At 43.7% G+C, this 25,324-nt stretch overlaps 1 protein-coding gene and 1 long non-coding RNA gene across 2 annotated transcripts; both read right to left on the reverse strand.

Annotated features, from left to right (window-relative positions):
• Positions 1-267: 267 nt before the first annotated feature.
• Positions 268-24,942, reverse strand: LOC143125776 (uncharacterized). Its single transcript, XR_012987317.1, has 4 exons — positions 24,773-24,942; positions 23,113-23,185; positions 3,833-4,005; positions 268-2,106 (listed from the first exon to the last, which is right to left on the reverse strand). It is a non-coding gene; the product is annotated as an uncharacterized LOC143125776 (long non-coding RNA).
• Positions 9,581-16,808, reverse strand: LOC143118167 (uncharacterized). Its single transcript, XM_076279318.1, has 2 exons — positions 16,550-16,808; positions 9,581-15,981 (listed from the first exon to the last, which is right to left on the reverse strand). Exon 2 carries the CDS (start codon positions 15,725-15,727, stop codon positions 9,581-9,583), a length of 6,147 nt encoding a protein of 2,048 aa, XP_076135433.1. The 5' UTR covers positions 15,728-15,981; positions 16,550-16,808.
• Positions 24,943-25,324: the final 382 nt, after the last annotated feature.

The following is a 25,324-nucleotide window of genomic DNA, read 5'->3' on the forward strand; positions in this document are numbered from 1 at the left end:
TTGCTGTGTCTTCAAGGAAATTCACATCACACACTAGAGGGCGTATTTAGCACGTGTTAGTCTAATCTCGAAACAGACGTGGTTTTAGGAGAGACTAAACCAGTTTGGATGAGACCTATATTATTATATAGGCGCAATTATAACCGACACATACACACACACACACACACATACTGTTGGCTAGAATTATTTGTATTAATAATAATAATGTCTACTACATTTGGACTTATTACACCAGATAAAGCAGCCTACAATAAAGGCTACAAGATTTAACCAAACTAGACAAAGAACAGATTATTTGTTAAATAAATGAACGCACAGTAGATTGTACTTTTATACGAAACATAAAAGGTAAATTCCCATTTATACAGTCAACTGAAATGGTTGGGAATAAAGGCTTGGCCAAATGCACTGCCTGCCTGCTAGATCAGCAGCATCGGGATTCAGCAACGATTCTGTTTCATTCTAAAACGGAAGTAATGGTGACAAGGTTTACAAATTATGTAAAACAGCTGGCTGCGCTAGTAAATGCTTTTGAAGAAAGAGCTGTTGGGCCCATGATGTCAGACTTAACAACCGGATTCCCAGGCTATAACGGACACAGATTGTAAATGGGTTCGTTATCTTCTGTGTGTGTGTGTGTGTGTGTGTGTAGCAGGGTTGGGGGCTGAAAAGGCTATTCCTTCCCTCTGAAAGAGCTTTTATGGCATTCATGTCTTGTTCTTAAAATGAACCAATAAATTGTCTATGACTCCTGAAAACACTATTCAGGTTGCAACATCAATGTCTACCTCTTTTACAACTTACTTCCTCTCAATCTCCACTGTCGTATCTGAATAGAGGCAAAAAGAAATGCATCACTGGTTACAATCCCATAAAATCAACCACAACCTTCCTCCTCTTCCTTCCCACCCACTCCGCCTAATGACTGGTTGTACATCTGCAAACCACATGCTTTCTGAAGATAGTCCCAGCTGCAGTCACATGACAAAATCAAGCATGACAAAATGTAGTCACATGACAAAAGGCACGTATCTGTCAGAAACGACAATCTGGTCCATGTTCAAATTGTAGTTGTGCAGTGAATCAGTCTCACTCCCCAACACCTTCGGAATCTCCCTAAATGTTGTATTGTTTTGCCTAATCTTAGTTAGTTTGCTATCTGTTTAGAATATAGGTTAGAATTGAGGTCAGGTCATGAGCACATTGTGATGTAGAGTTTACATTTCCACTGCACAAAGAGACCAAAGCACATTGAATGACCTCTGTGTATGAAATGCGCTATATAAATAAACTTGACTTGACCTATTTTGGACGTCCAATTTCATTGTAACGCTTGATGACGTCTTTTTCCCAACGTCCAGTATTGATATCCACAGGACCTCTGTATAACGTCCAAAATAGGTTACATAGTGGGTCTTGGACCGACGGACGCAATAAATACATGATCTGCATGTCCATCAGACGTCTAATGACGTCTAATGTTTAGTGGGTTAGTACAATGTTCAGAATTCACAGCAAATCACAGTGATCCATTCAAGCTTGTCACATGTTGCTAAGTAAAAGATCAACATCTAGGTTCTTTACATTCTGTCCACAAGTCTCCTTCCACAATGTTTAATTGTCACACAGAACTTGTAGATACTGTACACAGAGAAAACAAAAACATTTGAGCGTGCTTTATTCTGAGCTTTGAGAACAGAATAGTGTGTTTTAAACAACAATAACACTACTACCCTTTCAAGATTTTAATAATCTGACTTTGTGGCCGTAGATGACGCGGAATGTTTTCCACCATTCAAAGTAGGTCTACATAGATATGTGTACTAACTTTGCAACATAATAAACATCCCAGTTCTACCAGAAAGACTCGGGGAGGTACAATAAAAGTTAACACAAGTTTTAATCCATCAAAGGATTTAAAAAAAAAGACATAATATAAGCAACAATGAGAGTCTTTGGCATAGACCCCGTCCTCAGTCCAGGTCACTGAATGTGCAGGCCCTTGCAGATCCTGCCGGAACAAGATGGCAGAGGAGGAGCCTACCCCCCGGATGGCTGGACAGGCCTTAGAGAGAGAGGGTGGGAACATCGAAAAATTGGCACCTGAAAGCAGCAGGCAGGTGCAAAGTCATGTCATTATAAAGACTAATGCAGACTGGTGATTGGTCAGAAGTAATGAATGAATGAGTGATGTATTAAGTCTTCCTGGCAGAATTTAATGCTGACCCTTCCATTTCAGACCTGTTATCAGGACTGGGCAATATGGCCGTTTTTTTCCACCCTACAAACTACAAATGACAAAAAAGAAAATTGTTCAAAACAAGTTATGACCAGGGACTGAAAACAGAATGATTTTCATTTCAGTTCATTCTGAGCAAAATCATTAGCCTACTTTTTCCTTCATGTTCCAGTGTTCCAAGGCCTTTCCTCTAAATGGTAACCAGTTAGATTGTTATAGAAGAACGGTTTAATAATGTTCCTTAAAAAATGACATATTGCCATTACAAATGGATTTTATGGCCGATGGCAGAATTTTGCCCAACCATAAAGCTTAAATCAAAGCATTAGATATCAATGTTTACTGTTAAAAACACTGTGCCTGAATTCATACGTGGGGTGAGACTACGGTTGCCAACCGTCCCGAATTGGGCGGGACATCCCGTATTTTGGGTGATTTTGATTTGTCCCGTCAGGGACAGCACCATTCCCGATTTTCAATCACATCTCATCGGCCTTGTTAACTTGTCAGTAGTAGGCTACTGTAAACGCACCTGGAACAAAGTGTCCAGTGCCGTCGCTACCACGCGCATCTCGCACTGTGCGCACGGCACCGAGGGACAGAAGGGGCACCACAATCTAGCCAGAGAAGCTTTACTGCAAACTGCTTTTCACTTTTCTTAGAGAACGATTACAATGTCAAAATGCAGCAACAGCATCTTACATAAGGATGATACTTTTTGGGTCCTCTCTCTATTATGCAGCAGATCTAACTTGAACGCTATGCTACTCGTTTTAATTGGGAATGAGAGGAAGAGAGGGTGGAAGTTTCCAGCTGGCTTGTGATCGTTGGTAATTGATTTCACTTTTTTAATATAAGAAACTTTTAAAAGGAAATCATGAGAACAACAAAAACAACGCGAGGATATTGCGGAATTATCCGGTTCACACTATGCTACTGAGGGCACTTTGACATAGGCTGCACGCACTGTGATTTGGACTGATAGAATATGAAGAGTGGTCAATTGTCTTTGTGTAATGGAATTGGTGAGTCTTGAAGTCTTCAATAATCCTTTTCCCTTAAACTAAGCATTTACATGAAGCACATGATAGGCTATGCCAATTGAAACACTTTCCACTCAGATAGCTAGGTGGCTACCAGGTTCACTTTTAATTGCAAACAGAAAATATTTAGCTAGCATCATTACATGCTTCTATTTCCACAGGAATTAAGGTTGTTTACACCAACTTAATATACTTATCATTGTGCTATAGGCCTAAATGTGGCACAAACAATGTTAGAGTTTGTGGAATGACCATAGGCTATATTTGCTGTTAAAGTGACAGTACACCATTTGTAAATTTTTTTTTTTTTTTTGGGGGGGGGGGGGGTCCCGCATTTGAAGTGAAGTGTCCCTCATTTGGGGTTGAGGAAGTTGGCAACCCTAGGTGAGAGTGAAAGTAGGTGTACACACACAAGCACACGAACGCACGCATGCAGAGACCACTTTGGTACACCACTGAAAAGTGAGCCAAGCAGTGTGGGCAGGAATACGATCTTCAACAGACACCAATTCTGAACGGTTCTCAGCTTTTTTTCTCTCTCTCTTACCAAAACTGTTAGCAGTGTTTGCTGCATGTAGTTTGCATAGTCCTTAGTATTGCCTGATATTCAGATCCCCTATGGTGCTGTGTTTGGAGGGGGCTGAAGCCGACCTTGCCACTCAGACGCATTTGTGGGAAGAACCTGAAAATATGTTGGTAGATCCCTCTCCAGAAAATATTCTACAGATGTGCAGAGAGAGAGAGGGACAAAGAGAGGGAAAGGGAGAGAAATAGATACATTCACATAAGTTTACAAATGTACAAATTTTGTTCATGTTCTCGCATTTTTAAATACAAGTGTGCAAATGTGTTTCCCATGGGATTTATGATGAGTGCCATGGGATTTGTGAAATTGTAACATCACCGTGACTTCAAATGTACTGATACACTGCAAAAACTGCTTATCTAATAAAATCTAACCAAGTGTTATTAATCTTTAGCCTAGGAATCTAGACGTGCCCCAAATTACATTTGCTGCCAGGGCTAGTCTAGCAACTCTCCGTTGGCTTGTGAGCTCCAGAAATCGAAACTTAATCAGGCCAATGAAATCGTGTATAGAGTCGTTAGGTGGGCTTAACATAATGATTGATGGCAGAGTTGCAACGGTTTGGCTTGAATTCCCTGCTACTTGAAAACAAATAAGATGGATGTTGCTGCTAGCGAACAGTGTGACACGAGTTAAGCTTTTATTAAGTTGGCAAACGTTTGAACTAGCCAACTAGCTCTGCTGGTTGGAAACGCATGGGACTCATAGCGCTGCCGCTGTCCTATTGCGTGCAGAGGGAATTTGAAAGACAACTGACTATCCCGCCCCTCGGACTGAGCACTGCGAACGGTGAGTGCCCAGACCCTACATTTTAATGTGGGTCTGGCTCGTCAGGCTAATTAATCTTATATCAAGATAAAAAAAATCTAGTTGGTGTTATCTAGCGCTATCGCGTTAGATCATTTGACTTAATTTAAGAAGAGTTTGACTTCCTTTGAGATTTTTCATCCTGAATGAACAAACAAACGATTAGGAAATTCCCTAGTGGATCACACTAACATACAGTAATTTTTATAAGCTTTCAGAGTACTTCAGAGTGGTCCTTTATAATGTACTGGAAGGAATCCAAAATGAATGGAAGTCAATTGACCTGTCGCTAAGCCCCGCCCCCCATTGTTACCGTGTGAAAACTCGGACAAACAAACCAGACTTGAATAGAAATACATTGTGGACAATGGCAGCTGACAGTATATGAAAGCAGGCTTTGAGGACGTTTTGGTCGATAAAAGGATTTACTTTCCTCCAGAAGCTATCAAAAGGGACTTAATTATGCTATGGAGGGGTGTTTTCAAAACTTTAGAATACATACAAGGTGACAAGCAGTTGTGGCGAGTAGCCGTGCAAATCACCTGCAAAAACCACTGACGGTAATGCTAGCTAGCTAGCTAGTGGAAGATTGATACAAAGATATGTTAGGTTACGTTACGTCCTGTTCAGGCTGGACTGTCATTGGCTCATCAGCGTTCTAAGGGTGGCGCTTAGCGACAGGTCAATTGCAGACTTCTTTCTACTTGTCCTTTCAGCCTGTTAGGGCATCCCTCAGTGCAGGGTTGTGCCCACACCCGCTGCCAGCTGTTATCCACTAGGGGGCGCTAAATACTGCATGGCAAAGGTGTGTGTGGACTGTTTCTGGCTCAGACTTTGTAGTAGAGATGCGCGGTTCGCGGTTACACAACCGCGGATCGGGCGGATGACGTGAAGAAATATAATATTTTAGTTAAATTCGGGCGGGTGGCGGTTGAACCAATCAAATCAAAAAAATATAGCCTATACATTGTTAAATTGTGTTACCTACATCCGAAAAAAACGAGCACACTTTGAAATAGTCAAATTTTCATCAGGCAGTTTGGCCTAGTTGCTTCTATGCATGCTGCTTTGTTTATCTATCAGAGACGGTGTTGCGGAATTGGTGTATTCCGATGTTTCACTGAGCAACCCCTCACGCACGCACACACACACACACACACACACTAAAGGTAACAAAGTTTAAATTAAGTAGCCTATTGTAGCCTACCAGCATGTTTTTCTCTCCAGTGTGCAATAAGAAAGTATAATAGGCTACAGTGCAAGTTGACCGATGATTCATCTCCCATGTCGCGTCTCGTTGCAGAGCCTTGGTAGGCCACTAAGCAAATCTGCAACCTATGAGCCCAGCTGCCAGTATTGGAGGATAAAACACAGTCATTTTAGCCTACCATTCAGGGAATAGGCATTTAAAAGGGAGACAGATTATGGTGTGATATGACTCAGAACTGACATCGGGCAATGGCAGTGCTAGATGTTCAGAACGTAAGAGCTAAAACTTCTACAAGCTCAGTAACATCCACAGCGGAAAAAAGAAGGTAAGAAAAATAGTTGGAAAACTTAGATGTGTAAGGCAAGCAAGCAAGTTGTTACTAAAAATGTAAACATGCACGTTGCACTGCTGTGCGGTGGGTTACAGTGCGTAAAGTAGCCTATAATGTGAATGACTTGTTATTTTATTAAGGATTTCTTTCTTTTTGCAAAAAATAAAGTACAATAGGCATTCATTAGTAGGCTAAATAGCAGCATGTTGAAATGATGTGCTAAATTGCGTTTTTTATTACAATGATACAATTGTAGGCTACAGGCTGCGTTTTATTTGGATACTTTTGCAGAAGAGTTTGCTGCTGATATTCTGGGGATAGGCTACAACATAGCCAATGTAGGACTTTAGCCTTTTAATATATTTGCTGCATTGGATCAGTCTTTCTAGAACAGGCAAGAGCTTTCTAGCCTCACGTCAGCAGCACCGCATCACCCATATACATTAAAACAACCAGCGGATGGCGGGCAGGTGCGGATTTGAAAATTGGTCAAAAAACGTTGGTGCGGATGGATGGCGGATGGATGATAAGTTTTGCTATGCGGTTACGGTTGAAATAATAGCCCATCCGCGCATCTCTACTTTGTAGTAACTGCATGGCAGCCTATGAAAAAACAACCTGATGGAACAGTAGCCATTCATGGCATGCCATAACATAAATTAATAAACATACGGAAAGGGTGACATCTTTTTCAGCTGTTCTTGAATTATTTCAGGCCTGTGGCACTGACATAACTTTCTCTACACATGCTTGGAGGGAGGTCGCTGTGGACCTTGTCACCATGGTGAGTGAGAGACTATACCCGCTCCAGCTTGCCTACAAAAACAAAGGACTTGAGGATGCTAGCCAAACTCTTCTGGACACAGTGTGGCCAGACACCTTGACCCATCAATGTTTCTACTGAGGAAGCAGAATGGTTTTCATGTCAGACAGGATATTTTAACAGCAGTGTACCAGTCACTTATTGAATCAGTCCTCACTTTTACATCACATTCTGGTACAGCTTCCTATCAGAGAGAAGCCAGAAAAAATGTACAAGAATCAAATATTCAACCAAAACAACTTGCAATGTGTATTTCAAACATGGCCAAATACACTTCTTTTTTAGTTTTTTTTTACATTTCTCTAACCCGAACCTCAGACAATGTTCTGTCGTTATGTAATTGACAATAAAGGTTTTTGAATCCTTGATATACAGTTTATCGATATAGAGACATACAGTACATAGAGAGATGTAGAGATCCAGAAGTGAATAATGGATATAGCCTTGTTGACACCAGACCCTTCTCAACTGAGAGTGGGTCTGGTAAGGGTTCATTGACTTATGACATCCAGCAGGGGTGTACTGTAACTAGCAGTGAAATTAAACTTAAATTAGTGCATTCAGCTTACCAAATTGTTTCAGAAGTGCAGCAATCTTGTAAACAAAAGTTTACAAAATGCAGTTGTTTACTCAGTTCCAAAGAAAATACACGTCCTTGCTGGATTAACGATTGTAATTGCGTGCCTGGTCTTTAGGAGCATTGGAAATTGGTGTCAATGGCCTCTTGGCCAGATGGACATCCAGAGCAAATCCCAAATTTGCCAAAGGTTTGTATCGGTATTCGGTTGTTAAGTCATGATGCTTTCCGGGTCCAGTAGCTTTCAGAGTCCAACAGCTGTTGGGCAAGATTTCCAGTAACATGTAAATTGGTTGTCGTCATCTCGTGTGTGTGTGTGTGTGTGTGTGTGTGTGTGTGTGTGTGTGTGTGTGTGTGTGTGTGTGTGTGTGTGTGTTGTGGGGCTGCTTCCTGCACTGGTTGTAAATCTGCACATGATCCTGCAGTTAGTTCCAGCTGTAGTCACGTAAATGGGGTTTCGCAACACACAAGATTGCCAATTACATTATCATGAGCCACCAGTTTCGTCATGCTGGCTGTTCCGTGTTCTCCCCACGGAAAGGGCAACCCAGTGTACATAGGATACTACTCAGTATTCCACATTTGTTTGTTTATTTTTGTTCAAAAGGGAACCAGGTAATAAACCTGGAATAATAAGAAATGCAACGTTTCAATTTCCATGTGCATACTACAACCAACACAGCTCCCCAGTTCTTTACCTCAATAGCCCAATAGCAATAAATAACATATAAAATACAAATAAACAATAATATTGTTAATATACTATAACAATAATATTCCATAATCATCATCATCGTCATCATCATTTCATAATCTGCATGTACACTCAAACATTATGCACTACATTCAAACATTAAGCACCATATTCAAGTCCTACCAAAAGCCTATTCAAAATGCATGCAGTCTTTCTATTAGCAGGAAACTAGAACTGGAACTACAACTCCCAAAATGCACTGCGGCAAACCAGGAAGTACGTTACCTACGTTAAATACCAGTCCGCGATTCACTTCAAACATTTATAAAGCTAAAGAAAGTAAACACGAATGGACACGTATTTTACAGCAATGTTATAAGTCGAAATGTTAGCTTTATGACCCACAGCTTTGCCACTGCGTCAACTTATAACTTTGGAGCATAACGTTATATTTATCAATTAACTTAACTGCTTAGAGCCACCGGAGCATAGCGTTACCTTTCACATGCAACGGACATAAACACAGCAACAACATAGCAAGGCGACAGTAGACAACATCAAGCGTACATCATAAAAGCAGACAAGAAACATTTGAAATTAAGAGAGCTTACCAAGTGGCTGCACACCGGGTTGAAAGTCATTACAAACTAAATGAATCTCGCGCTTCCTTTTCACGTAGTAAACACCGGTCACATGTCCTCACAGTACACTCCTCTCTTAAAGAGGCACTACAGTATTGGGCTGCTAAACCTCAAACGTTTCTCCATAAGTGTTACTGGCATTTATAAGCACATATAGCTCTGGCAGGTAAACATCTGATCGCACATGTAAATAAGAAATAACAAAACTTCACAAATGACAAAACTCCACAGAAAACACAACACCTCCCACTTAAGTTCCTGATCTTATGATCCAGGGAACTTACCAAACTCACTTAAAGGACCCCTCTTAGTGAAATTTTTTTTTTTTTTTTTTTTAGAACCCTTAACTTTGCACGATATCTATATGTAAGTGTCCGATGAAGGCACGACCGATGGTGGAGCAGTTTAGTCCAATGTCCAAGTCAATCACATCCCTTTGGCAGGTGTGTGGTGTACTGCCTGGGTATGTGAGGTATGGGATGTGCGTGCTCTTCTTCATGTATGTGCAATGTGATTGGCCTGGTGGCAGCGCTAGGCTTGCACCAACCAGCCAACTGGGGTAAGGGTGGTAACAGGGTGACAGGGGCTTGGCCGGTGAAAGAGAGGGGTTTAGGAAGAGGCCGGTGTCATGGCGGTTTGGGTGGATGAGTTTTGTCCTCCACCGGGAGAAGGACCACCAGTCTTCTCACGTCTCTCCTGATAACAGTCATGGGCAGTGAAGAACTCCTCTTCTTCTGGCCACCCGCCAGGGAAACCGGAAGGCCAGCGCACGTTGCAATGTCAGCATCCCTGACGATCCCTTTACTGTCAGGATAAACTGTCAGAATCCGGCCCAGGCGAAACTGACCTCTCAAAGCATTTGGGTCAGCAATCCAGACGAGGTCGTCGACTTTGACGTTCCTCTCTGTCCGATGCCACTTGTGTCGAATGAACAGATTTGGACCAGCTAGTTCCCTCCACTTTGCCCAGAACCGGTCCACTCCAATTTGAATAGCCCTTAGACGACGCCAGGGATGAGTCTCTAGGTCAAGCCCTCTGGTGTCTCCTCCAAGCGATGCTCGACCCAGTATGAGGGAGTTGGGTGTTAAGTACTCGACCGAGTCCTCCTGTTCTTGAGCTCTGGCATCAATTGGGCGTTCGTTTGTCAGGTTGGCTGCCTGGTAGAAGAGAGTTTGGAGCTCCCCCCATGTGAGGGACCCTGTAGCTCCTCCGAGGCTCATGAGCGCCCTTTTCAAAAGCTTCACAGCTGCCTCCGCAGCTCCATTCCTATGGGGTGCATCTGCAGGGTGAAAATCCCACTTCCATTCAGTTCCGTTCTTAGCGGCTACATCTTCTATGGACGCAGCCTGCAAGCAAGCCAGATGTTTATGCAGCTCATGCAGAGCCGGCTTGGCGCCAATGAAGTTGGTGCCTCTGTCGGACCATAATTTCCTTGGATGCCCCCTCAGAGCAACAAAGCGGGAGTATGCTTGGAGGAAGCTTTCTGCCGACTGGTCATCGGTGAGGTCAGCATGGACAGCTCTCGAGGCCATACAGCAAAAAACAATGCCCCAGACCTTCTTGCTGATCCTTCTTTTAACTGCGTCTTTCACCTCGAAGGGGCCAAAAAGGTCGAGGGTTGCATATTCGAATGGGCTTGCTCTTTTGGTACGCTCTTGAGGGAGATCACTCATTACTTGCTGGCACATCTTGGCTCGTTTCTTTCTGCAGGTGACACAGTTGTTCAGGACCTTCTTAACTGTTCTTCGTCCCTGCATGATCCAGGCTTTCCGTCTTGTCCGTAGAAGGGTAGAAGCAACACCTTCATGATTTTCTTCATGTGCCTCCCTGGCCAGTAGGGTTGCGAGCCACGACTGGCATGGGATTAGCGGTACAGACACTCCATCCTCATCCCAGCATTGGATTCTCCCTCCGCAGAGCAAGAGTCCTGTCTTTTCCTCCTTATGAACAACCAGGCGATCAAGGGTTGTGTCACGGAACTCGACACCATCTTGAGCTGCGAGAGCTAGATCTTTGAAAGCTGTTGCTCGTTCCTCCACAGACAGGTATGGTCTTGCCTCCCACTTTGACCGAACTGGAGCCTGGCTGTTACCCAGCCAGATTCCTACTACTCGTCTCACCCAGGCGATGGTTCCACACAACCGTGCCAGTGAACTGAACCGCCGGGGGTCCACAAGGTGTACAAGTGCAACACTGGTTGGGCCTGACCATTTCCTGGGCTGGGCTCCTGCTGTGACGAGTGCCGAGAATGCCTTCCTCCGAAGTCCCCCGATCTCAGCAACAGAGGGGTTGATCTCTCTGGCAGTTTTCACAGGCCAGTCTGATTCCGGCAACTTCAAAAATTCTGGGCCTTCCTGCCAGACTGATCCTTCAGCAAGCTCCTCAGGGGATGTTCCCCTTGTGATGAGGTCGGCAATGTTCTGCTTTCCTTCGACCCACCTCCAGCTATCTACTGATCCAGCCTTTTGGATTTCTCCAATCCGGTTTGCAAAAAATGTCTGATAGCCATAGCTATCCTTCTGGATGGCTCCCAGAATTGTCTGACTATCGACAAAATGAATCCACTGATCAACCTTGATGTAGCAGTGCTTCACGAAGTATGTCTTCAGGCGGGATGCAAAGACAGCCCCGCACAGCTCTGCTTTAATGACATCACCTTTCTGGTCTAGAGGGGTGAGCTTGCCTTTTGATTCAACCAACTTAACTACGACTCCATCTTCTGTCTCCCACCGTAGGTAAAGAACGGCGCCGTAGGAAGCCTCACTACCATCGGAAAATGTGATCCCCATTGGGCGGCCTATGGCTCCATGAGGTGTGAGACTCCTGTCGAATCTGAGTTGGCCAAGTCTCGCATACTGCTCAAAAAGTTTTATTGCAGCTTCTCGAAGACGTGGCGAAAGAGGGTCGTCCCAGGTGTCCTTGGAAAGATGGTCTCTTCCTGCTTCCTGAAAGGACTCTCGTACGAGCATCACTCCTCGTTGCTTGGCAGGCGAGGCCAGGCCAATGGGGTCATAGAACCCTGCAATCTGACTCAGCAGCGTGCGTCGGGTAAGAGGTTCGGGGGTGCTGCCTCTGATCTCATCCTCTCGTAGATCCAGACCGGTCCTCATCTTTCCTCGCCTCCTTGAGAAGTTCACCGACGTCAGCACACGGAGTTTGTCAGATTCGGGTTCATATCCCAATCCCAATGCCTTATTCTCTTCATCCCGCATCTGGTTGGGGAGTATCAGGGTCTTGGGCTCTGTTGACCTGACATTGCTGGAGTCAGCGGGTTTCTCACTCCTCCCACTTTGGCCTGTCAGGACCCAGGGCTTGAGGGAAAAGCCACCTGCTTTTAGGATTTCTTCCACTCCTTTTGTCAACCTAACCAGAGTTTGGAGATCATCATGTGATGTTAGGACATCGTCCACATAGCAGTCCTCTGTCAGGATCCGGCGCTCTTCAACCATGGACGAAAACTGGGGCAGGTTTGCCGTTTCTCTCATAGCAACCTGAGCGATGCATCCGGCAGGCTTGTCACCAATGTTGACCCTGACAACAGCAAACACACCAATTTCATCTTCGGGGTTATCCCTCCAGAGGAATCGATGGAGATGGACCTCCTCGTCCTTCAGCCACACAGAATTATACATTTTCTTCACATCGCCAAGAGCAGCATACAATCTGCTTCTGAATCTCAACAAGACACCTCGGATTGGGTTGAGGACATCAGGGCCTTTGTGCAGGAGGTTGTTCAGGCTCAACCCTTTAAACTCCTGGCTGCTGTTCCAGACTATCCTCACTGGCGTTGAGCTAGAATGAGGATTTGGGGCAACCAAATGGCTGATGTACCAGATTGGGCCATTCCACCCTTCGATCTCTTCCTTTGTGAGCTCGATGGCTGCTCCTCTTGATACCATCTCAAGGATCTGCTCTCCATATGCTGCTTTCCACACAGGTTCCCTTGCCAGCCGAGCCTCGGTGTTCCGGAAGGTTGCTTCCACTGCTCGGCGATTATCTGGCAGAATTGCAGGGTTCACTTTCCATGGGTAGGCCGCATCCCAGTGAGGGGCGTCACTGTGTTTGTCCGCTAGCACATAAGAGAGACAGTCCTTTATCTTTTCTAAGTCCCTTTCTTCTCCAAGGGTCATCTCTCTGCCTCCCGGAGGGCACTTGCTGCACTTGCAGCTCCCGCATTTCGGGTCACACGCTGCCCCAATACTATCCCACTTGAACCACTCAAACACCTCCTTGTTTGTGGCAGTGGTGCTGCCGAGGGTCACTTCTTCCATCCTCATTGGGTCCTCACTCAGGTCTTTGGTGTCCACAAGGACCTCTTTGTACACCCTTGAGGATGTCCTCATAGATCTTGCAAAGTGAGTTTCAGACTGGTGCAGCGTTAGGTCGACTACCTCGAAGAGATCAGGGTGAGTACCGCCAACAGTTTTGCCCAATGGGCCGTCCCAGAGGACTAGATCTCCCTCCAACTTGAACGGCTGTGGAACTAAACGACCTTCCCTGTGGCTGATCAGAAGATCGATGTTCTCAGGGCGGACCAGCTTTTCTGCAGCAATGTCAGGAAAGATTTTTTGCAGTTGTTGTGGAGTGACAGGCTGACTTATCTCTGCAATACTCTCCAGGCCGTAGCAGAGTAGTTTGTGTTCCATTACCGTCCCCTTGATGGTCTTCACTCTTAGTCGCAGGGAGTACCTCTTGGTTGTGACTGTTGTTGTCATTCCTCCTATTCCATGGACAATTAATTTGATGCTCTCACCAATCAGTCCAAGGCGCTGGGCAGCGTTGTTTGTTATGTAGTTGGTGTCAGAGGCAAGATCAATAAGAGTGCCTATCAGCTGGCCTGAGTTAGTTGTCACTTCCAGTAACATCAATATAACTGGGTACTCTTTCAGTCCACCTCCAGCAGTGCAGATTGTGGTTGAGGCTTTGTTGGAAAATGCCTTTCTGAATTCTGCTCTTAGTTCCGGAGTGACTTTCGCCAGAAGCTCTTCTTGCTTGCTGGTCAGCCCGAGGCCTTTTCTCTCCATCCTTTTGGTACCTTGCACCTCGTGGCCAGCATCTTTCTCTTGAGCGATGGACTTGGGGCAGAGCAGATAGTGGTGAGGCTCGTCTTTGCGGCAGTCCATTTTACTGCAGAGGAACTTTGGGTTGCAACGGCCATCCTTCAGGTGGAAGCACATGCACCGATTGCATATTCCATGGGTCTTCAGATGAGCCTTTCTCCTCTGGAGATCCATTTCCCTGAAGACTTTACAGGCAAACAGCCTGCCAGCATGTGTCTCATCAGCACAGGCAGTGCACGAGCCCAAGCGTGGCTTCGACTGAGGCGACTCTCTTTGACCTAAGGTAGCTTTGGAGAACGCTTTCTTGACTCCTCTTTCTGGCTTGTCTGCCGGGCCTTTCACTGAGGAGCTTCCCTCTCTTGGGCTCGCCTCCAGCTGATCCAGCTCTTCCAGGATTACCTCCTGCTTCTTCAGGAAGCGCAGTAAGCAGTCAAAGTGGTTATGTGGAGCGAAACTGTTCGCAGACTTGGTCTTGTGCGTAATCCATTTCTCCTTCAGAGAGCTTGGTAGCTTGCTTTCAAGGGACTGTGCTACCCACCGGTTCTTTATGACCTCCTCTTCTCCCAGGATCACAAGGTTACTAAGGGCCCGCTCCACTGCTTGGATCAGCTCAATCGCTTTTCTAGGGTTATCTCCCTTTACGGGGGGTAGGCCCTGAACCTCTTCAGATATCTTCAGAATGATTTTCGCCTTGTTACCAAAGCGGTTGTCGAGGCGCCTGAACATTTCATCTGCTGACGCACAACTGGACAGAACCAAGTCTTTCTTCACCCTGTCGCTGAGACTTGCTAGGAGATGGAACCTTGTAACACCAGCCGTCCTCTGTGGGTTCCCCAGCTGTTCCAGTTCTTCCCACTCAGCCTTCCACCGATAATAGTCGGTCATGTCTCCCGAGAATGTGGGCAGACGTGTTCTTTCAAGACTGATCTGTGGTCTGAAGCCATACGCCCCGGGATGCAGGCCAAGGATGTTTTGTGGTGGAGCATATGGAAATGCAGGTGCTTTAGGACTGGGTACAGGTGTTACACTGGGGTCTTCAGGGGCTTTTGGAGTCTTTTGGGGCTGCGTGCCAGACTCGCTCTGTTCTTCATCAGAACTTGCTTCAACATCTTCGTCGACCTCTTCTGTCCGCTTCACCTTTTCCCAGCTCCGCACCCAGTCATGTAATCTGTTGACCAGCTTGTATAGCTGCTGCTTGTAGACTGTTATCTTGGCTCCAGCGACAAGACCTTCCCATTCAAGCACCTTCTGCTCAAGCATTTTAATTCTCTCCAGCAGACCCTCTCTCAGGACTTGAAAGTCTTCCTCCGGCAACTCTTTCACTTCAGTGTTCTCCACTTCAGCACATTTCTCCTCTGCACCGTCAGCGTACAATTTAAGGTCAACATAGGCGAATTTGGACCATAACGTCTCCTTAGCGAGCTGGAGTGTTTCTGTATAGGTGGCAAGGCACGTCGCCATCTTCTCCTCTACGTGAGCTACTTCTTTTCTTGCTTTTTCTTCCTCGCTTTCCACTTCTCCTAGCGCATCAACATATTCGAGACCAGCGTCGTGCAACTTTCCAAAGTCCACACCAAGTGCTCTGATCTCGTCGATAAGCACCCTTTTTTCTAGGAGGTCTCCAGTGAGGGACAGCTTTTTGGCTCTCTTGTTGAAAGAGCCCTGTGCTGTTGAGCGCTTTCCTTTTAGGGCCACTAATTCTTCCGAATCCATCTTCCTTTCCCTGCACTGACCGAGGCGCTGCTACACAGAGGGGTCTATTCGGCCTCTTCCTCTTCCTTTGGTGCTTTTTCGCTGGTCAATGCTGAGAGGGCGGTTGCGGGTTTTAGCTTGACGTACTCCGGCCGTTGGTTTATTACTGTTCCGTGTTCTCCCCACGGAAAGGGCAACCCAGTGTACATAGGATACTACTCAGTATTCCACATTTGTTTGTTTATTTTTGTTCAAAAGGGAACCAGGTAATAAACCTGGAATAATAAGAAATGCAACGTTTCAATTTCCATGTGCATACTACAACCAACACAGCTCCCCAGTTCTTTACCTCAATAGCCCAATAGCAATAAATAACATATAAAATACAAATAAACAATAATATTGTTAATATACTATAACAATAATATTCCATAATCATCATCATCGTCATCATCATTTCATAATCTGCATGTACACTCAAACATTATGCACTACATTCAAACATTAAGCACCATATTCAAGTCCTACCAAAAGCCTATTCAAAATGCATGCAGTCTTTCTATTAGCAGGAAACTAGAACTGGAACTACAACTCCCAAAATGCACTGCGGCAAACCAGGAAGTACGTTACCTACGTTAAATACCAGTCCGCGATTCACTTCAAACATTTATAAAGCTAAAGAAAGTAAACACGAATGGACACGTATTTTACAGCAATGTTATAAGTCGAAATGTTAGCTTTATGACCCACAGCTTTGCCACTGCGTCAACTTATAACTTTGGAGCATAACGTTATATTTATCAATTAACTTAACTGCTTAGAGCCACCGGAGCATAGCGTTACCTTTCACATGCAACGGACATAAACACAGCAACAACATAGCAAGGCGACAGTAGACAACATCAAGCGTACATCATAAAAGCAGACAAGAAACATTTGAAATTAAGAGAGCTTACCAAGTGGCTGCACACCGGGTTGAAAGTCATTACAAACTAAATGAATCTCGCGCTTCCTTTTCACGTAGTAAACACCGGTCACATGTCCTCACAGTACACTCCTCTCTTAAAGAGGCACTACAGTATTGGGCTGCTAAACCTCAAACGTTTCTCCATAAGTGTTACTGGCATTTATAAGCACATATAGCTCTGGCAGGTAAACATCTGATCGCACATGTAAATAAGAAATAACAAAACTTCACAAATGACAAAACTCCACAGAAAACACAACACTGGCAAACTTTTCACAGTGTCTTGTGGTCTTGAGTGTGGCCTGCGAATTTCACTTGAAACTTGAAACTTGTTGACCAGAGTGCTCTTCAGCTCGTGGCAAAAGGCACGTGTCTGTCAGACACGACGGTCTGGTCCAGGTTCATACGCCTTTAGAGATGTGCTAGCGTCGCGACCAACGCTTACTCACATGGGCTCATTATAGGCCAGGCGTGGGCAAACTTTTTAGCTCAAGGGCCACATTGGTTTTTGAAAATTGTCCGGTGGGCCGCACATCCCCCAAGAAATGATATAAAATCATTGTGTGGACACTAAGTCCTGCACATGACTTGAATGGAAATGGTATGACTGATAACTGCATGGAGTCAATTGAATTCAGTCTGAAATATGACCATAACCAAGTGAGTGTCCTCGATTCGAGGGTAATTTTTGGTGTCGGACACATCTATACCAACCTGACTCTCGCCAGATTAATTTTGTTCCGCTTAGCTCTGCCTAGCTCCACTCACATCCATCTGGAATTGCTTCCGTTGAGAGTGATTTCGGCACCAGATTTTATGGTAGAGCCAATCAGGACGCAGGCAGGCCCGTCGCTAGAAGCAAGCAAACCAAGCAATTGCTTGGGGCCCCGAGCTGGCCAGGGGCCCCAAGACAACGACTGGTGAAGAATAAAATGCAACGACAAACTGTGAGCGCCCCTTTGATAGTCAATGCAGTAAAGTGCAATGACACTGTTACCGGCAATACCGGGATCCCCCTCAAGGGGGCCCCTCTCAGTAGTCGCTGACAGCAGCCAGCCAGCCAGGTTTCTGATCTCTGAAAAAAATATAAAACCTCAGAAGTCATAATGAAGCGGAGTTATGGGTCCAGAAGCCAGAAAAGAAAGAAAAGAAAGGAAGAGCATGACAAGAAAAAATAAGATTAAGTAAGTGATAAATTACACTGGATAAAATGGCTTTACTTGTCTTGTACAAATGGTGTAATGTCGCAGCAGGAAGGCTAGCCTAGCAAAAAATGTTTATGTTAACTAACTACCTGCCTGACGGCCCATGCTGCTTGTAACAAATTAGAACAGTTAGCGCAACTTTTTTTTTCGACGGAATATGGTTACATACTGTAATATGTTCATTAACTGGATAAGGAAGATGCAGATCTGTTCCAGAATCACTGTTTATCGTATTTAATGACAACAATGCTATAGCTTTGTAATAGGTTTTGATGAAAGTGGCATAGCTTCTCTGCTATACTAACTATTCGACCGTGATGATCTATTTACCAAATGGGGGTTAGGAAAATCACACAATAAATTATGTGCATCAAAGCAGACTGGAACATTCATGTCTAGCAGTATTCATGCACGCCAGCTGTTAACTGTCTTTAAAGCACCAGGTGCGTCTGTCTAATTCTCAATAAGCAAAATGCTTAAATGCTATGTTAAGCTACAAGTAGGCCTAGGTCAATGTATAACATTAGCTTGGGATGTTTTTACAGTAAGCATTGGTAGTTGTGAAAGCAGCTGCATCCCTTCTAAATATCAAAATATGGAAATGCTAACATATCTTTTCTTTCTCCCTCAAGGTGCTTTGCTTAAATTTCTCAGCCCTCAGCCTCCCTAAGGGACCGTTCGTTATTTTCAAACGGGGTCGCCGGAGGGATTTTGAGTGCTTCAATCAAAAGTTGCATGACCCTCCCCTGCCTGCAAGAAATTTTTCAACGACCCTCCAGCAGTCTTTTCAAAAAAGACATGACCCTGCCCGGCCAATTGTCGATACTTTCCGCCCACGCTATAGAGCGCTATGAAAACACATCGACTTAAGCAATCGTTCTAAACTCACCCTCTGCTTTCTGATCTTACACATCACACTTCACCAAGATGGTGGCCATTTCAGTAGATTTACTCACTAACATTGTTGTGGAAACACAATAAGCATGGAAACTAAATGCACACTTCCTGCAACTGCATTAGCCTACTTTAAATAATTTACTCCTCTAGTAAGTATTCACATGAAATAAAACAATAAAACATTGAGACCATTAAACAAAGCACACTGGGTAATAACAAATTCAACACATGAACTTGTTGCTATGGACTCGTCTCTAGGCTTCCTCAGTCATTGTAAAGCTGCCGAAGCTGAACATTATCCAAAACTCAATTTCTCAGACGAGCGTCAATTTGGGAGCTTGCTACACTCCTTCCCCTGACCCCTTCTCAAATGACTTGAAAAGGCCGTTTGCACAATTTCACAAATAATCACAGGGACCGAAAAATACCTAACATGCCAACTTTTTCTGGGTTTAGGCATATCATTTTAACTTTTCCCCGCTGTCTTGCCGTTTTAATATTTTCCCGTAGAATATCCCATATTACTGTAATACTCTCATAACATTAGTCCTGCATTCTGGCCTGTCTCTGTGTTGTCCTGTTGTTACCCCTTGCCCTTCCAGAGAAACGGATGTATTCAAATCATCGTTTTGCTTGCTTGAATGCGAACTCAGTGATGTTAACCTACAGTAGGCCTATTTAAGTTAACGACGTGGTTGTCGTGAGCACGATTCATTGGCGCTTGCAGTGTTCGGCCGTAGGCTAGCCTATGTCTACGTGTGCACCTGCCAGACTATAAGAGCCAAATAAATCCCCCTGTATATTCACTCCAAGTTGGCCTACCATAACTTACCAACTCTAGCCTACACTGTAGACCATAAACTGGCTATTTATATGACCAATGTATTTTTGTATTCTGTATTCTGTATTCTGCTTTATGAAGCAGAATTACGCACTGCTACTTGGAACGTAACACATTTTTGTTGGCAGGAGAGAGAATGACAGCGATTAACAAATTGCACTTGTTGCTGGTTACCAATAAATAGGGCCTAGGCTACTATATTTTTTTTTGCAAACAACAAAAACAGAAAGGATGGAGACAGCAAAGCTAGAGATGGGCAGGAACAAGGTCAATTGGTAGAAAATGCTTGTCAAAACGTTAGGAGCTGGATGTGTGGATGAATGAAGCACAAGTATGCTTTATAATCATTCACACTGTTTAAAGTTAGGCTAGGCTACACGGTAAACTACAAGTAAACCAAAGTTAGCTTTTTTAGGGCTGGATAAAGTTGACCAAATGGATATAGGCTGTTAGGTGTGAATAAAGTAGGCTACTTTGTTGCTCCAACCCTTCCAACGTTAATGGGGACGGATGTTGACATTTTCCGTATTTTGCGTGAGAAACCCGTATATTCATTGTTCAATGTTGACAGAGCTATGGAACGAAAGAGAACGTTATATGGCGACAGAAATCAACAATCAAACAAGCCACTTTGATTTTTTGCTGTTTTCATTAATACAAAAGATGGGTGACCCCCCCTCCTAGACAAAAAAGAAGTTAGGTGACCCTCCCCTCAACAAAGAATAAGACATGACCCTCCCCTATTTTCCTCCGGTGACCCCGTTTATAAATAACGAACCGTCCCTAATGATACCTCCACAGATGAAGGTAGTTAAGGAGTGAATTTCTCTCACTGAGCTGAGCTGTTAATGACCTTTTCCAATATGCTAACAGTGAAATGGTCAACGTACTTTACAGGTAATTTCAGATTTTTTTTCAATTATTTTCCCAGGTACACCATCAACACTTCATCCTCCATTCATGAGGAAGAAGCTGACATTGGATTTTATGGTAAGGTGGTGTTTTTGCTCATGTTCAAATGTTCAAAATGTTCAAAACTAATGCACAGTATAAACAGAGGTATTTGCACTGTCAACATGTTTTATTTATATAAAGTGTGGGTGAACTTAAACTGTATGGCTATGCGGTGGTTCCTGTAGGCTTTGAGTGCGGTGGGGGGGGGGGTGGGCAAATTCCTTAAAACAGCCCTGGACGCAGGGCGGAAGTTTCATAGATGTGACGTAGCGTAGAAGCGACTGTGGGAAGTGAGTTTTGGTTGGGGGTGCTGTAGTGGGGGGGTCAAAGTAACCGTCTGCTATCTGACGCTACACTAGTAAGGTAACAAAGTTGCTGTAGCCTTGCACCGAAATCGACGGTGAACACGAGAAATATAAAACTGTTGAACACCAACATTAATAAAACGTAATAATTATTGACGCTTCTGACATGGGTGTCAAAACAGGCTAAAGACCCTATCGCACAGCATATTAGACAGAACACATTGACTCAAAACATATGCATAACATAGGCCTACACAACGCAATATTCATAGGCTAGCCTACATTAAATTGATCCACATATCACAAATATAGCCTACAACAAATGCTGACATCATAAACGCACAGTGTAGCCTTTAACCTAGCCTAAACTTTCAAAAAGAAGAGAAAGAACGCTCTGAGGAGGCCACTGAAACAGGCACGCAAAGACACAGATGAATGAATAAGTTCATCTACCTTGCTGAAGAGAGCTCTTGTTTGTGGATGGAGCTTACTTAATATCCATGCCACCTTTCACCGTGGTGCACCGAGTCTCCCCGATAACACTATGCATCATTTTAAGCTGAAGATTGAGGCGGCCCGTGTTCAGCTCCTTGGGAAACTCACGGTAATATTCAGCTAGCCTACTTAATATGGCATATTGTCGTACCATAAAGCTAGCGTCATAGGATATCTCCCTCCGGTTTGTTTTGTTAATTTGTTTAGATTTTGTTTAGATCTCCCAGGTCTAATGTAACATTTTTAGTGCATAATAGAATAATAGACAGGGGGACGGAGAGCTTCTTTTTTTTCTGATCGTGAGTGGTATGACATATAAATATGCGTGCTTTCCTGCAGGGGGTGCTGCCGCACCCCCAGCACCCCTACTTCCCACGGCTATGGTTCTCAGCATCACGGGTTGGCTTCGATATGAGTGGTTGAAGTACCACGTCAAAAGATGACGGACAAGTGGCTTATGCAATGATATGCAAGGATTTTTGATAATGCCCAGCCTTCTGAAACACCTCTCCAATGGAGCAATCCCAGATGGATGAGTGGAGCTAGGCAGAACGAAATTCATCTGGCAAGAGTCAGGCTACAGTACATCTATACCACACTCTTCACCAAACCCACTGATAGACATAGTCTTCTGCACTACACAAGTCATCACCCTATTTCCTCTCAAAAAAGGTTTTCCATTTAGTCAGTTCCTCAGGCTAAAACGTATCTGTGCAAGGGATGATGACTTTCAAGTTGAGGCCCATAAGCTTCTCAATAAGTTGTTGCAAAGAGGGTATTTTCGTGAAATTTTAAATTAAGCCAAAGCACATGGGAGGGATAGAAATGATCTACAAAGACAAAAATCTTTTCCTTACGTTTTCAACTCCACTTTCTCACCACTAGGCCACTCTATATGTGATGTTGTAAAAAAAAAAAAACATTGGAATATCTTGTCAATTGATGATGTTGGTAAAGATATCTTTAATTCTGCCCCTCTTTTCTCTTTTTCTAGAGCCAAAAATGGGTTACACTTTACTTGACAGTGTTGACATAAGAGTGACATGACACTGTCATGAACGTGTCATGCACAAGTCATAAACGTTTATGACATGTCGCTTCTGTTATTAAGTGATAATTCGGTTTTTGTCATAACAAGTTAGGGTTAAGATTAGGGTTAGGTTTAGGGTTAGGGTTAGGTTTAGAGTTATGGTTAGGGTTAGGGTTGGGGTTAGGGTTAGGGTTAGAGGTTAGGATTAGGATTACAGGATTATTGTATTACTGTAGGTTTCATGTGTCATGACAGTGTCATGTCACTCTTATGTTGATTATGTCAAGTAAAGTGTTACCCAAAAATGTTCACGACATACTGGTATGTGCAGATACAGATAGAACATCCGCCTGTCAGGAGCGTCTGGAAAATTATCACAGGGTGACTCAACGGTGAAAGAACAGTGAGGGGGGGGGGGATTATGGGTTGAGTCAAACACGTGTGCATGTACAAGAGTTCACATACACACACACACACACACACACACACACACTAGCTGCTTTCAGACATAGGTGAAAGTCTGCATGCATGATATATAAAATGTTTACCATGTTGTTAGTCGCTTTGGTTAAAAAAAATGTTGTTAGTCGCTTTGGTTAGTGGCTTTGGCCAAATGTAATGTAATGAATCGGATATCCGTTTAAAAAAGGTCCGCAGAGTGCGGAGGACGTCTCATTCCCAGACAGTAAGTGTATACTATTGATATACTTACTGAAACTGATTTGATCTTGTCTGAGCAGGCCCTCTCTTCTCTTCCACTTCTCCCTAACTCTTGCATAATTCCACTTGAGTTCCCATCACACACACACACACACACACACACACACATATGTTTAACACATGTTGAATGTTTAACAACATTTAAATGCTTTTCCAGGACTTCTCAAGGACCTTCGCAGTTTTTTTTATCAATTGACATCTAACACATTACAGTAAATCTAACACCTTTTTATTAGTTTAACACATTTATTAGTTAAAATACTTTAACCCTTAGAACCCGATTGACACAAAGTGCGTCAAAAAACACACCCTTTCTTCTCTGTTACATTGCTCCGGAACTGTTCAACGCATCGAGATGAAACCTTTATAGCGTGACAGGGCAGAAGTGGGGCTTTCCAACAAGACCACGCACTTATCTGTACGATCAAGTATGAAAATTAAAAAAAATCATGACAAATCAAATTGCATCATATTTATAGCCTATACTTCTCTGCGTTCACCTGCACTCCCATTACTCTCGTTTGAATTACTCGCGGACCCGTGATCGGATAGATATGCCACACATGTCAGATGAAAGAGGAGACACAGAGCTATCATTTGATACTAAGTAGCCTACATCCTTCTGGGTTATAAAACAGACAAAGTGACAGCAAAATAATAACTTCATTTAGCTGGACTTACCCCACGTTTTTGTCTGTTTTTGTGGCAAAGCATGTTTATAATCCAACGCTATCGTGTGTTTCTCTATGGCAAAGCATGTTCATAATCCGGTTTTGAGATCCTAGCAAATTCCTGCATTGCATCCCAATTTGTTCAACAAAGAAACAACTTTTTTGCCTTTACTTTGTTTATGGCAATGCAGTATAGAGTTGAGAATCATTATGAGTGCATACACACGCAGGCTAACACGCAAACTTGGGTCAAGTCAGGTCAGATCAGTTCGTGTCACAGATATGGAGCGCAGAAAGGTCATTTTTCATCACTAAATAAAAAATGGCATTTATTTCCGTAAATCACACACCACATATTTCTGTAAATTACTCAGCCCCAGAGTATCCCTCCAACATGGCAATTATATTGCCAGATTCAGGACAGTCTGCCCTACACACAAATGAAATGCATGTAGAGCTATGAGCTTGCTGTGGTGAGATACATGTCAAAATGCCAGTACTAATACATGAACTGATGGCAGATCTGGATAGCCTGGACTCTGCTGAAAAAAACTATATATAATATGTGTGTGGCACTTACAATGACCAGAATAAATCCTTATGAATAAAGGTAGTGAAAATGCCCTAAAAACAGCTTAGGGTTCAAAGGGTTAAGCATCAATACTCAAATATTCAAACATGTCCAACAATGTTCAGACACACTCAACATTAAATCGATTAACACACACATTTACAGCATTAACACCTTTCATAAGAATATACATGTGGTGTGAATAAACACAACATTTAGCAACCAATTCATTCCTATGTAACCTCACTAAAAAGCCATGGCCACATGGTTAATAGTGGCAAACAAACATTTGCTTGAATCAACATTTACTTCAATTTAATAAGAATCATATCAGGATCATTCAACACATTAACCAGCAATTTCTACAAAACAACCTTAGATGGCAACATTAAGAATAAAATGACACATACCTTAAAATACAAAGAGATCGGACAAGGCAAGGTTCAGGTGTTGCACACTGGCATTCAAAATTCCTTCTTCTCTGCCAGCTATATGGTACCTGCCCCCATCCCCGTCCCTCCCTCCCAGGGTGCCATCTACAGGCCTGGAGATACTCTCCAAGACATTTTCCCTGACAGCAGACTGAATAGACCTCTGAAGTTCGCCTACAAAAAAGATCCAAAACGGCCATCTTTGCCCATATAAGGAGATCCGGTTGTTAATTGAAGCTAACTACCTATGGCAAATTGCATTGCAAGTTAGCTCTGGAGTAGCAAACATCTAAGTGTGCCGCCTTCACGTACTGGAGATCACAATATCCACTCGAAGGCAGAGGACAAAAGTGTGTTCAGGAAAACGTCTGCATTTCAGACTTTTTCATCCCCACGAGACTTTAACAGGTGCGATTATTCAAAATCCCCATGTTATTTTCCCATAGGAAAAATCGCCAGATACCGGATGTCAAAGATGGCAGCTTTTTTGTAGGCGAACTTCAGAGGTCTATGTGTGCAATGTGTGCTATG

This window comes from Alosa pseudoharengus, unplaced genomic scaffold (assembly GCF_046254945.1).
Source record: "Alosa pseudoharengus isolate Yale_2024_CS ecotype anadromous, Long Island Sound unplaced genomic scaffold, YU_APseudo_1.1 YU_APseudo_1.1_scf_1, whole genome shotgun sequence".
In the NCBI taxonomy this organism is placed as follows: Eukaryota; Metazoa; Chordata; class Actinopteri; order Clupeiformes; family Clupeidae; genus Alosa; species Alosa pseudoharengus.